We start from the raw sequence: 14,643 nt of genomic DNA, 5'->3' as shown, positions 1-14,643 counted from the left end.
CAACTCTTTGGAGCTGGCTCCAGTGCGCCCTGCCACTCCACCCACCCCCAGCCTCATCTTCCCACTTGCCCTTATGCTGCTGTGGACATTCCAGGCCTGGGAGGCCGAGGGAAGGTAGGCAGCACTCACTCTGCATCCTCTTCCCTCTCATGTGCAGGATCTGAACATCTGCTTTTCTTTCTGTTGGGCCCTGGAGAAGACCGGGGGAGGGGAAAAAAGGCAGCAAGATGGGAAGAGAGCACTCTGGCCAGGTAATCAGCACCCCCGAGATCTAGTCCCAATATAATTCATTAAGTGACTTCAGACACAGCAAATCCCCTCTCCTGGGCCTCAGTTTTAGTGTCTGTACAATGGCAGGGTTGGAGTGGATAACCCTAATCTGCTATTGTATGCTATTCTGGGTTTTGTTAGATGCACCCTGGCTAAATCCTGACTAAAAGGAAAGAAAGCAAAATTACATGCATACCTTTTCACCTTCGAGGGCTTAACACATAGCAGGGGTGGGATGTGGGGGGAGTGTGCCATGATGAAGTAGGTATCATCTGGCCTTCCTCGTTGAGGAATAGCCGGAAGAGAGGTGGGTCACACCCCTAGACCTCAGTGCCAGCCCCAATACCAGCCCCCTTACCTCCTAAAGGGAGCGAGGTGGCAGAATCGATAGAACGCTAGAAGGGGAGGCAGGAAAGTCGGAGTTGAAATCCGGTCCCCGTGCGAATCTCATTTTCTCTCAGCCTCATTTCCCTGATAATAGCACCTACCTTATAGGGTGGTTATGAGGATCAAATCAGGGAACATTCCTAGAGCACTTTGCAAACCTTAAAGCACATTCATAGCATCACCTAAGTGCTATCTATTGTTGTTATTGTTGTTATTATTATTATTTGCCCAAAGTCACACAGGTAATCGCACAAAATCACGCGGCGTCAAGGTGGGACTGGAAGCAAGGTCTCCTGACTCCCAATTTAAGGGCTCATTCCCCTTCCCCCAGCCTCTCACCTCTTTACCCTCATTCCACATACAGGTTCTTAATCAAAGCATGTCATCTGTAGTCAGAGATACAAACAATGCCAGAATTTATTGAGTTCACAGTATGGGCAGGTTAAAAAGCCCTCAAACCTCCACACCCCACCCAAGACTGTACCAGTGGGACAGAGGAAAGAATTTTCCTCATCTTCCAGGGGAGAAAACTAAGCCTCAGTGAGCTTAGGGGACTTGCCCCAAGTCTCACAGAAAGAGACAGGTGGGAAGACAACCTTCCATTCCCAGTGTTGGGTCCTTTCAGTTCTCCCACTACTGATCACAGAACTGCTTAAGGGTTTAGAGCATGGCAGTCCCATCTCAGAAGGCAGTGAGGAATCCCAGGTGATGGCAAGGAGAGGCTGCCCCCTCGGCCCCCTCTGCTCTCCAGAGCAGGGAGGCCCTGGGGGAGAATGACCAATGCAGCTGTTGTCTCATCCAGCCAGTGCTGGGGAAGGGGAGCAGGAGTTAGCCTGGGGAAATAAAGAAGGGGTTAGTCCTTGAACAGAATCTGAGTAGCCTCAACACAACTGCCTACAATCAGACCAGCTCTAGACATCTTTCAGAGGAGGACCCTGAAGGTCAGAAAGATTTGGTAAATTGCCCAAGATTACATAGCTAGTTCAATGGGACTGGGAAGTCTGGGAAAAGAGCCCAAGGCTCAAGGCCTTTCTTCTTTACAAAAAGAAGGAGGTTTGTCTAGAGGATTTTTGGTGTGTGTGTGGGGGGCTCGCTGGGCAATGGGGTTAAGTGACTTGCCCAGGGTCACACAGCTAGTAAGTGCTATGGGTCTGAGGCCAGATTTGAACTCAGGTCCTCCTGAATCCAGGGCTGGTGTTCTATCCACTGTACCATCTAGCTGGCCCTCTAGAGGATTTCTAAAGGCTCTTCTAACCCTGATATTCTGTGTTCTAAGGTTGGAATTGGGTAAAGGTGATATTCTGTGTTCTAAGGTTCCTTCCAACTTTGACATGTTATGTTCTGTGCTCTAAGTTGCCTTCCAGGTACATCATTAGATGCTACAAGGTTCTTTCCAGCTCTAACATTTTATGTTCTAAGGTCCCTCCTAACTTTAATATTCTTTGTTCCAAGGACTCTTTCATTGCTAGCGTTCTGTGTTCTGAACTTTCATTCTATAATTCTATGTGACTGGATTTCCTCCAAGAAGAGCCCCAGAATACCACTTCCTCCATGAAGCCCTTCCTGATCCTCCCACTGGACAGGATCACTCTCCTCTCTGAACCTCATCTGGACTTTGGGTCTTTTTTATGCACTTGTTACATTCTGCTTTGTATCATAGTTATAAACCTATCTTATGCCTCTTTCAGACTACTCAACAAATATTCACAGTAGTAAAAATCCTTAATGATCCAAAGTAATTACTATTATACAGGACCCTGTGTTCACCACTGGGGATATAAAAATGAAAAATAATATGGTATCTGCCCTCAAGGAATTTATGATCTAGTGTGTATGTGGGGGTGGGGAAATAATGAGACATAAGTAAATAAGTATGATATATAAGGATGATATGACTTTCTGAAAACATAGGATCACAGAAATTTCAGAGTTAAAATGAAGGTTTCAAGCCTGGTGTACTTTGCATGAGATTCTCCTAACTGGCAGAGAGAATGGTGACTCAGTGCTGGGGGGAGATGAATGGGGAGGGGCTGGTACAATAGTTTTGGAGAGGAGACTTCATTCCTGCTTTGAGAGAGGACATATGGTTCCAGACTCTTTGGGACCAGCTACAGGAAGGATAGAGAAAAATGACTTTGAAAGTGTCAAACACAGGGGAAGCTGACCCTTCAAAATATCTTTGATTTCCAGCCTGCCTCCCCAGAGACTTCAAAGAATTTCGCCTTGGATGAGACCAGAGTCTCTCTCTTGGTTGAGTGAGATATCAGCTTGCTTCTATCTAAAGTCATTCACTTTTTCTGGTATTTTCTGGTACATTCTGATCTGTAGAAGTTCTATTTCTATTTGCTATCTGCTTGGATAGATGGGGTTACTCACTATTCACCATTTGTTTAACTAGCATTTGGTGGAGAAGAATAAGCCCACAGATGTATATTTGCGTTACCCTCCTTTAAGCATCAGCAACCAGGGAAGTTAGCGGCTTTGCTGCTTTTGAAGCTGGACCAAGATAGATGTCCAGTACTCCCCTCTCAGAGGAAAGCTGAGCAGCTAGCCCTTTGCTGCTCCTCTCCAGTCAGGAATGAAAGTCTCCCTTGGAGAGGGGTAGGCCAGATTCCTGAGCTATCTAGCCAAGCCTCTCCACAAGCTACATGTGGACATGTACATATACAGGCAGCACACATACTTGATGCAGTCTTTTAGGACAAGAAGGTGCTTTATATATCATCTAGTCCAACCTTCTCATTTTACAGATCGGGAAACTGAGGCCTCAACAGGAAAACTGACTTGACCAATAATATCCAGCTAGGAATTAGCAGAGTCTAGATTTGAGCCCCAATCTTCTGACTTTAAATCCAGTACCTACTATACGGCACTCTGCCTTTGTTCAAATGCCCAGCAAGTGCTTAGCATAGGGTCCTATCTATAGTGGCTATTCAATAAAGGTTTGGTAAGTTGAATTGAAGTAGAATCTAGCCCTGACTCCCCAATAGGCAGGACCCATCTGCAATTGGCAGAGTTTCAGGATGTCAGAGCTAGAAGGGACCCTAGCAATCTATTTAACCCAACCCTCTCATTTTACATAAAAAGAAAGTGAAATGAGTCCAAGAGAGGTTAAATGACCTACCCACATGCCTCTTCCACCAGAAGAGGGCCCAGGAACTCAAGCTATGGCCTCATCAATGGCCAATAGCTCAGGCTCCCCGACTCCAGGCTTGTGGACATGGGTCTCATTGCCCCCAAGAGAAATTCCATTCCCCACCACTATTCCCTCCTTTCCCCCACCCAGGTTGTGAGAAAATCTATCCTTGCTACCATATTGGGCCAGCCATTGTTAGAAGCTCTCCTGAAGAGTAACCCCTACGGGGTGAGATTGGCACCTCTGACAGGGTTCCGGCAGTCTCGGCCACAGGCTCCAGGACAGCATCGCTTGTTGCCAGAACATTCCTTGTCTCGCTTACACAGGTGCTGGATGGGGCTGAGGCAGTGCATTGAATCTATGGGACACTGGCCCAGCTTTACTGAAACACAGAGAGAAAGAGACAGGCCTAAGCTAATGAGCCAGGCCAAACAGGGGGCAAAGAGAGGGAGGGGATCAAAAAGAGGCAGAGGGCAGAAATACCCGTGACTTTAGGCAGGCACTGGAGGAAGCAGCCCCGAGAGCAGCACTTCCTCCCGATTGGGCAGTGAGAGTCCATCATGCACTGGTTTGGGATGACTTGAAGGCATGGCCCGTCGTCAGGTGGGCAGCCCCCTGATCTCTCTGCAAGAGAATCAGAGACAATTAGAACTGGAGAGAGTGGGGTGAAGACTGTGATCCTTAGAGGTCATTTAGTTCAGACTCCACATCAGACCATGTGGGAAACAGTCCTACAGAGGGAAAGAGTTGCTCAAGGTCATACAACCCTGGTCTGATTGAGGAGGCGTATGTGACAGACACACAAACACTCATCCCTACGTACAGTCCCAGAAACATGTCCACATAGATCATAGGGTCTATCTAACCCAACTGCCTCATTTTTACAGAGGAGGAAACTGAGGCTCAGAGGGGTTAAATGACTTGTCCAAGGTGACAGAGGCAGCAAGTGGCTGAACTAGGATTTGAACCTAGGACTTCTGATTTTAAACTGCTGTTTCCACTATACCACACTGTCTCTACACACACACACACACACACACACACACACACGCACACATACACACATGTTCAGTGTTGTCTCATGTATACATAAGCACATTTTATTTAATAACCTTAAGCACCTATTTTTGCAAAACTTTCTGTTTATATATGTAGTCTTTGTATAGGTACATATCACATCCTACAGAATGTAAGCTCCTTGTGGGTAGGGACTGTTACATTTTTGCCTTTGTATCTCTAGCATCTAACACAGTTCTTAGCACAGAGTAGGTGCTCAATAAATGTTTACTAATTGATTGGTTGAGTGTGCAAAGGTGAAAAACTATGGCCTCTATTCTCAAGGAAAGACTCCTCTTCCCGAATTCAAATTTGAACTCAGAGACTTCCTAGCCATATGACCCTGGGCTAGTCACTTAACCCTGTTTGACTCAGTTTCCTCATCTGTAAAACAAGCTGGAGATGGAAATGGCAAAACACTCCAGTATCTTTGCCAAATGGAATCACAGGGAGTCAGGGATGACTGAAAACAACTGATAATTGGCTGCTTACATTTCAAATACCTTGGATAGCACGCTGCCATTCTCACACAATGAACCCAGTATAGTTGGACAACCTGAGGCATTATTTAAAATGTTTCAAATGTGATGTTGTTGTACTTACAGGTTTTTTTTTGCGAGCTAGACTAAAATAAACTAAAAACCAGTCTTTGAAAACAATTGTAGTCAACCATGCTTTTATTTGGCCACCAAAGAACTAGATGGTTGTAGCTTCTCAGAGTGGGAGTATTTTGAGAACAAACAAGCATTTGTTGAAACTTAAAATCCCTTTCTCCTTTACGTCCCAATTCAAGTGTTAGGTGATCCTTAGACACCTTAAATTCAGATTGAGTTTTTTCTTTGTTTGAAATGTAAATTCTGGAAGGCATCTTTTCCCAGAATGAGCCTGTTTCATCCACATTAAAAATCCCTTGATCAGTGTATCCACCTTCTTTGATTATTGTCTTCAGAACATCTAGACACTTAGCAGTTCATCCTCATCTGCACTGGGCACTTCTCCAACAATTTTTAATGTCAGGCAATTAAACTTTATTTTTAAAGTGATCAAACTAACCAATACCCTCAGTGAAAGTTTCTTCACTATCCAATTCACTTCCAGTCTCTTTCACTGGCTTAAATAAACTAGAAGGTTTTGTCTGATGGTTGCCCTGCTAAGAGGAATGCATTTTTATCATGATCTTCAATCCATATAGTGAAAAGACCTCTATTTATATCACTGAAATAGTACTTTACTTCCTCACAGTTGTTTGCAAACCACAAGAAGCTGATGGAACTTTACCTTTTTCTTTTATTTTGCCTACATGTTTTATAATATTCCTTACAGTCAGGAATTCTGATATCTCATTCTGTTTTAGAGTTGTTATAACCATGTCCATGCTTTTTAATTACACAAAATTTTTGTTCTAATGTAATAACAAGCCTCTTCTGTTTTGCACTAGCAATGTTTCCATCTGAATTTTTCTTCTTTTTGTACATTTTGTTAGGAGCTATTTAAAAAAAAATAATAATATTTTCCCAATTGTATGTAAAAACAATTTTTAACATTCTTTTTTTAAAAATTTGAGTTCCAAGTTCTCTCCTTCCCTCTCTCTCCTCCTTGAGACAGTAGGCAATTTGATATAGATTATACATATGCAATCATGCAAAACATTTCCATATTAGTCATGTTGTGAAAGAAAACACAGACACCCTCCCCCCTAAAAAAATGAAAGAAAAAAAAAGTAAAAATTAGTATGCTGTGATCTGCATTCAGATTCCACCAGTTCTTTTTCTGGAGCTGCATAACATTTTTCATCACGAGTTTAGGGCTATTTTTGAAAAAAATTAACACAACTGTTGGTAAGATGGCATGCAGCAAGCAGCATATCTCATCTATACTGGAGGATAGGCAAGTACAAATTGATGTGTGAAAACCCTCAACTAGCTCCAGTTAGTTGAATTTTGGCTTGCATTGAATGCGACCTGGTTATCATTTTGTAATTCATACTAAATTCAATTTTGCATTATTTGAACTCACATTAATCATGTCCTAGGGGTACTAAGAGCAAAGGAGAGATCGAAACAAAATGATCTGGGAAAATTTGAGAGAGCAATCCCTTTCATTTGGGAGGCATCATGAAGGGAGTGGCATTTGAACTGACCTTTGAAGGAGGAGATTTCAATAGACAAAAATGAGGAGGGAGTGCATTCCAGGCACGGAGAATGGCTGGGGAGGAAACACCAAGGTGCAACATAGAAGTTGAGTTTAAGGACAAGAAAATAGTCCAGTTTGACTGGAAAAAAGAGTGTGAAAGAGAGCAAAGTGAATTGAGTCTGGAAAGATAGGTTGGAGCTAAACTGTGAAAGGCACTAAATACCAGGCTAAGGAGTTTTCATTTGATTCTAAAAGCAATAGTGGGTTGCCGATGGCTTTTGAACTGTCAGATTTGTTCGTTAGGGTTGTTTTGACAGATCTATGATGGATGAACAAGAGAAGGCAAGGGAACCAGCTAGAAGATTATTGTAATATACAATCACAGACAAACACATATATACCCTTGCCTATGTAGGGACCTTGGAGAGAAAACCTTGGACAAAATTCTCCCCCACTGGCCTGTGGTGATGCTTGGCATTTCATCATTAGAAATACATTCCTTTAGTTCTTTCAGAGATTCCTGAGGGAACACAAACATTGTTTGGGAGTAGTTTGACTGCATTAACAGGTATGGGAGTGGAATGGATGATAGTGAAGGAACAGATGCCTAGAACAAAATTTGCTTCCAGGGCAGTACCCTAAGTTCAGTCAATCAGCATGCATTGTCCCTGGTTCTGTTCTTAATGCTGCCCCAGACCTGCCTTCCAAGAAGAGCTGGCTGCCATTCAGGTTTGCCCTAATTATGATTACTCCACATTTAGACACTACTCAGTAGTACTCAGTCTCAGACTGTACCCTCTCCCTTCCATCCTTCTTTTTCCCTTCACCTTTGGGCTTCTCCTTGAGGCTTGAAGGACATAGACTAAAGGCTCCAAAGGACATCATCGGTTCTCATATGAGGATCCGGGGATCCAGAGTCACTTAGGTCTACTGAGGGGACCAAGGAATTGGCCAGCCCTGGCTGCAGTCTCCTATTCATTCAAGGCTCCCCATACACCTTAGGAATGCCTCAAGCTTCATCCTCTACTCTCTAGGGATATTCCAGATGTCCCAAACCAAGGGAGGCCATGTCCCTTCCTGTGGGCTCCTCAAGACCCTAGGGAATGACCTAATTCATCAGTCACTGGGTCTCAGCCATTCAATTTCTGAGCTTTCCTGGACCCTTCAGTGAAGTACCTCCCTTCCCCCACCCCCCACTCCAGTAAATAATTGTGCAGGGTTCCCTGGCCTAATGGGGAAGGGGCTAAACCTGCCTCTGTGCTTCTCAGGCTCTAGGAGCCTCTAATATAGGTCAGAATATCCTAAGAGGGTGTAGAAGGCTTCAGATACCAACCTTTATACAGAGAGGGAGGCACCTGCCAAGCAACTTCCCTGACCCCAAAAGTCTTGGCAGCAGGTCTCGCTGAGTGCCCTGTCTGGTTTAGGCACTGGCTGGACTCTGCGGCCTCCAGCCTAGTCATCCCCCACCCTCTAGTCCCCAGAGTAGGCCTCAGATCAAATACTCAAATCTCCTTTCACAATCCCCATCAGTTCTCAGCCATGATCTTCCTGATACCCCTAGGGAAAGCTTCCTCACCTCTTGCCTTCCACCAACCAGAGTTCCCAGATCATCGTCCCCAAACAGAGTTCCCTACCCTTCCCTCCTAGGCCCTAGCCAGAACATTCTAATTTGCCCCCAGCCTTCAGATTCATCTATCCTCACCTCTGGGACACATCCCACTTCAAAATATTCCTGAGTTGGCAAATGGAGTCCCTGATTCTCCCACAGCCTTCATCAGCATCTTCTAGTCTCTCACAACCCCCAAACAGAATCACTAATGAATTGTTGGTGCCCCCACACCCCCTAGACTGATCTCCCTGGAACCTACCAGAGCCCATAGAATACCCCCTAGGCTTACCTATCAGCTACCAGCCAGAGCTCCACGATCAATCTTATGAGAGCCCCCTGGGCACAGATCAGGATCTGAGAAAGGAATCCAGAGTTTCCCCTCCCTGGCCCATCTCTACCAGCAAGGGCAGTCTCTCCTCCCCTTCCATGCATCTTGGAAAAGTGTCCCCGGCCTGAGGATCCCCCCACCCCGACCTTGTCTCCACCATCTCCATTCCATCTCCAAATCTACATAATTCATGTGTGTGCCCTGACACACAGCAACATACAAGCCCAAGCACAGAGAGAAAGACCCAGAGGACCACAGATCTACAATACATCAATCAATATATATGGGGTCCCGTCTGTACAGACCTATGTATAGACACATATAAAGATACAATTACATGCAAAAATACACAGGATCACAATGCATTGACATCCAAACATGCACATACCCCAGCATGGCCTCCACTCAAGGTAACAAGTGCCACTTTGTCTTGGAGCCCAATGTAAGCCACCCAAGCCCCAAGACTAGGTCTGGAAAGCCGAATGGGGCAAAGCTGGGCATGGCTCCTTCCTCTACTGCCCCCCCACCCCAGCTGCCCAAACTTACCATGCTTCTTCCAGCCTACTGTGCCAGGCAGCTGGCTGCCTAGGGCCAACAGGGCTGCCAAGAGAAGAAGGCCTTGGGGCCTCATGCTGCACTCTTGGAGCCAGCCTGAGTCAAGCAAAGCCTGAGGTGTCTCATAATAAAAAACGTCGGGTCTAGATTTGTGGCTGAGTCAAGGAAGGGAGAGTGGGAAGAAGGGCACATTCTGCCTTCCTCCTTCTGGGACACACTCCGCCCCACCCCACCCCCCAACCTGAGATTAAGATTGGGCCACAAGGGGAGTAGGAATTTACACAAGCCTTTGAGAATGTGATCATGGGCAGCTCAGTCCCAACTCCACCCCTCCCAGGGCTTCCCCAGACCTACTTCTTGAACCTGCCTGAGACCCTGATTTTCAGCTTGGAAGAGAAAGTCTTTAGGAGGGGGCACAGTAAAATAAGGAAGATAAGTGCGATATAAGCAGAAGAAGGTTCTTAGGCTTGCCTCCTGGCAAGAAGCCAGGAGCCCTGGGCTACACAGTCTGACCACATCACCTACCTTCTCTAGACTTTGTTTCCTCTTTCTCCTCATCTGTAAAACAATGGATTGGGCCAGATGACCTCTAAGGTCCTCTCCACCTTTATTATTCTCTGCTTCTGTCACCACCATTACCACCCAACCTCTGCTAAAAGATGGCAGACCCTAGAGTTTTTGAAACCAAGGGAAGTGGCCACCTTGTCCTTTATCCATCTGTTCAGAGGGCAGAATATAAAGAAATTAGTTTAGATGAACTTAAGTTAGTTGGTATAGCAAGACGTGCATTAGATTCAGATTCCAGAGGACCGTACTCCCATTTAGTTTCTGATGCTAGGCAACGATGAGGCAAGACGCAGTTTACTCTTTTATAAAATAAGAATAACAATATTTGTAGAGTCAGAGAACCTGGGTTTGAATCTCAAGTTATTATTTCCTAGCTGGGTAAGGTTGTCTTCGCCTATAAAGTAAGGAGGTTGGACTCCATGACGTGTCAAGGAGCCAACTCCTACCCAGCTCATGAGGGTCGATTGTTAAATTTTCAGCATGAACATCTGTAGCAAACACTATAAATCAGGACTCGATTTATTATTTTATTGATTGCCTAGACTTAAGAGAGTGATAGAGAAAATGTTCGTAATGCAGATTGTACTAAAAGTATGGTGTGCTTACATTTTTTTTTCTCCTGGAGAACTGGTTGTTAAAGGTTCCTTACCACTGCTTATAGGACCCTCTAGTGCAGGGGTGGGGAACCTGCTGCCTCGAGGCAGTTTGAAATTGAAGTTTGAATTCAGTCAAAGAGCCAATCTTGAGGGCCTAGAGGGCCACAGGTGGCCTCAAGGCTGCAGGTTCCCCATCCCTGCTCTACTGGATAGTAATGCACTTGGAATCAGGCAGCTGTGGATTTGAGTCTTGTCCAGTGATATTTTCTAGCTAATGTAACTATGGAAAAATCTTCTCTGAGCCTCGGTTTCCTTCTCTGTAAAATGAGGGAACTAATACATGCACCTCAAAGGACTGTTAATATATCTTTCTATGTATGGTCATATACACACGTGTGCATTTGTCTCCCTTCTATTTATAAATCCTGTGATCTATGATCTAGACTTAAAAATATTATATATGTCATTGTGAGCCATTAGATGGCACTATGAGAAATTCAGGTTAGACCACAGGTGGGAGACTTCCTGACACTGACTTCTACCAGACTTGAATGAACGAATGAGACAAAGCTCTGGAATTCCCTCCTCTTTCCTGGCTGTAGGAGGTGGATCCCCTGCCTGCCAGCTGTAGGAAGAGAATGGGAAGAAAGAATTCCACTGTATCCATAGCCCCATCACCTTCCAGCCCTTCCCCATCTTAGGGATCTTAGCCTTAGTGCCGCCCCAAATGGTTAGCCAGTGGAGGTGACCCTGAAATGCCTTCTTTCTGGCCCAGCTCTCCCAAGGGTAAATGGGATTAGGATCTTTTCCATTAGGCGTGTGGGGGTCAGGTGCCCCAGTCTTAGAGGCTTTGTGAGTGTCAACAGGGCTAGGCTCTGATGATAGCAATAAGTAAGGCTGCCCTTCACTCTCACCTTAGAGTCCCTTCCTCAGATACTGAAGGATCCTGAAAATAAAAATTCACTCTTACCACCAGGCCTGGAGCCCCCAGGATCTCAGATAATCTTATTAGCTAGAGTACATGGAGTCAATACATACATTAGTATTAGTATTAGCTTCCCACTAGAGATAAATAGATGACTGTTTGAATCCTATCTTAGACACTTGCTAGCTACCTGAGGGCAGGGACCGTTTTTCATTTTTGTCTTTGTTTCCTGAGCAGCTGTGCCTTGTACATTGTAAGCATTTAAGGTTTGTTGAACTAGACTGAATTGAGTCAGAGTGTTAGAGCTGGAAAGAACCTTAGACAATAAGACAGAAGAGAGATGGCCCAGCCCAACTTCCTCCCCTGTTTCATGGATGAGGAAATTTCAGTCGCATTGGAAGTCACTTGCCCAACCTCACACAATGACTCACACTGACATTGTGCTTTAAGGTTTGAATCATGGATCACAGCTTTTATAACTAGAAGGGAGGTATAAAGGCTACGTGTGTGTGTGTGTGTGTGTGTGTGTGTGTGTGTGTGTGTGTAAATATAACTGACATTTAAATAGAGTCGTAAGGTTTGACCAGGCCTTAAACCCAGGTCTCCTGACTCCCCAACCCAATAATCCTTATACTGGCTTTCATCAGCTCTCTCTCAAGATGAATAATAAACTAATAAGAAATAAGCCACCCTTCCCTTCAAATGATAAGTTCGTGGTCCAATGTGGGGAAGATCTCAGACAACAAGAAGTTTGTATAGGAAGGACAATGGGATGCCCTTAGCATTCTCCTTGGTGGTCTGAGATTCCTCGGAGGGATCTAGGTGGTATAATGCATAAATCACTGGACCTTGAGTCAGGAAGCCCCAAGTTCAAATCCAGCCTCAGACACTTACCAGCTCTGTGACCCTAGGAAAGTCACTCAGCTTCTGTCTGAGGAAACTTCCATTTCTTCCATTGTAAAATGGGGGCCGAGGAGATGAAAGGACCCTGGATCTGGGGCTAGGAGGGACCTCAGAGGCTGTGTAATCCAACCCTCACATTTTAGAGAAGAGGAAACAGAAGCTCAACTTGCCTGAAGTCATGCAGCTAATAACGAGAGATTAAGTGATTTATCCAAGGTCACACAGGTAGTAATTCTCTTCAGAGATGACATTTGCATCGGCTCCTCTTGTTTCAGAACTGGATCTTTTCCCACTATCTCATAAACCAGGGCATGCTTCCTGAGGGGGTAAGGATGAGTGGGATTCAGATCGTCCTCAGGTGCCCATTTTCTGGGTGTAGCATTTCCTATCTCAGCAGTGTGGATGGTGTCTCTCCACCTAGACCAGGAATGAAGGGTTTTCAGGCATTCAGGGATTGGAGCTTTCACAGAATGCTAAAGCTGAAAGGCATCTTAGAATGCAGTGTCACATCACAGAAAAAGCCCCAGATTTGGAATCAGAGGCCCTGGGTCCCAGCTCTGCCATTTCTTAACCTTCAACAAGTCACTTTATTTCTGAAAGCCTCGGTTTCCTTAACTGCCACGGGAACGTAACTATTTGCACCGTCTAACTGAAGGGCTATAGTGAGGATCAAACAATACAATGCATTCAAGGCACTCTGTAAATCTGCGGAAATTTAGGGCCCCTCAAAATACCTCATCTCACTTTCCTTTCTGGTAAAAGGAATATTAATAGAGTAAACTGAAGTTAAATGACTTGCCCAGGGTCACACACTAGCAAGCGTCTGAAACTGTATTTGAACTCAGTTCCTCCTGACTCCAGGCCCAGCACTACCCGCTGTATCATCCAGCTGCCCTCAAGGTAACAGATGCTGTCTAGGAGCATGCAAAGCCATGGGGATACACTCTTCTGACAGCATGCCCACCAAGCACCTCTCTGTCTCTGACACGGACCCTTGTCATTTGCTAGCGGAGCGGCTGATGTCATCATTTACTCTGGTGATGCCCACTAGAAGCAGCCGCAAGCCGGTCATATCATCCCCACAGGGCTGTCTCTGCTGGGCTGCTCTCTTCAAGTTGTCTGCTGCTCTCTGCTGGGATTCTGCTGAATTTCACTTGTGTTGTGGCTTCTTAAACAGAGAGGAGCTTTTGGGCGTCTAGTCATAGCTTGAAGCTATTTCAGCTATTTTTTTTTAATGAGTTCTGGTCCACACCTGCCTTCAGACAAATGGACAGAAAATACCAACAGAAATGCTTGGGTTAATATTAAGTCTGCCTTTTTAAACTCCTTTGTTTGTGCCTCTGCGGCCATCCTCTGATCCCAGTCTACTATCAGATTTGGTTGAGAAAATTCCTTTTGACTCTTTCCAACTCCCATCTTTCCCCTTGTAGGCATGTATATCCCCCTGAGAGCTTCACTTAGCAAGATCAAAGGGAGGTGGACGGAGACCTGGGAAATTTTTATCCTGCATTCCTAGCATTAACACAATTGCTGCCTTCCTTGGAGTTGTAAGAGACCTTGGCATACAATATCAAAACTAGGAGATGGTAACAACTCACTTTCTGGTGGTGCTGTAAATTTATAAATTCTGGTTTTATAAAGTGCTTTCTTCACAACAAACCTATGAGGAAGGTATAGGGTAAGCCTTATCAACAGATCTCAGAAGATCTGTTCTAGGGGTGGGGAACCTGTGGCCTTCTAGGTCCTTGGGTGCCGCCCTTTGACTGAGTCCAAGTTTTACAGAACAAATCTTTTATTAAGGAAATTTGTTCTGTGAAATTTGGATTCAGTCAGTTGGACGTATTTGAGGACCTAGAGGGCCACATGTGGATTCGAGGCCACAGGTTCCCTGCCCCAGATAAATGGGACCCACATGCATCTGAGAACCTGAGTAGATCCGTCAGAGATGCCTCATGATACCAAAGGTACTAGAAAACCTTTGCATCCCAGGACTCGGAGACTGGGAACTAAGATTGAGATCCACATGCAGGGTACCTTCTAAAGATGCCTCATTCTCTGCCATCTTGAGATAAGACTAAGGGACTGGGGCCCAGTGTGCATTCAGTACAGCCTGGAGCTATTTGCTGACTCAGGTGCCCAAGCAGAATTTCAAGCTGCCTCTATCCTCCACTAATTCCC

The 14,643-nt window shown here is 45.1% G+C and overlaps 1 protein-coding gene across 1 annotated transcript; it reads right to left on the bottom strand.

The window, feature by feature from the left end:
• Window positions 1-1,056: 1,056 nt before the first annotated feature.
• Window positions 1,057-9,736, bottom strand: LOC110206415 (WAP four-disulfide core domain protein 5-like). The gene is made up of 4 exons (XM_020983741.2): window positions 9,466-9,736; window positions 4,277-4,417; window positions 4,035-4,175; window positions 1,057-1,490 (listed from the first exon to the last, which is right to left on the bottom strand). Exons 1-4 carry the CDS (start codon window positions 9,548-9,550, stop codon window positions 1,486-1,488), a joined length of 372 nt encoding a protein of 123 aa, XP_020839400.1. The 5' UTR covers window positions 9,551-9,736; the 3' UTR covers window positions 1,057-1,485.
• Between the last annotated feature and the right edge of the window lie 4,907 nt (window positions 9,737-14,643).

This window comes from Phascolarctos cinereus, unplaced genomic scaffold (genome assembly GCF_003287225.1).
Source record: "Phascolarctos cinereus isolate Bilbo 61053 unplaced genomic scaffold, phaCin_HiC Scaffold_2;HRSCAF=192, whole genome shotgun sequence".
Lineage (NCBI taxonomy): Eukaryota > Metazoa > Chordata > Mammalia > Diprotodontia > Phascolarctidae > Phascolarctos > Phascolarctos cinereus.
Note: the sequence above shows the minus strand (reverse complement) of the source record. Positions and strands in the feature narration are given on the sequence as shown.

Bases quoted from the DNA above. Each gene is read 5' to 3' on its own strand.
- LOC110206415 (XM_020983741.2), bottom strand. From the start codon at position 9,550: ATGAGGCCCCAAGGCCTTCTTCTCTTGGCAGCCCTGTTGGCCCTAGGC. The intron at 4,418-9,465 runs GTAAGTTTGGGC...ATTCTCTTGCAG, and splicing joins AGTAGGCTGGAAGAAGCATG to AGAGATCAGGGGGCTGCCCA. The intron at 4,176-4,276 runs GTATTTCTGCCC...TCTGTGTTTCAG, and splicing joins GTGCCTGCCTAAAGTCACGG to TAAAGCTGGGCCAGTGTCCC.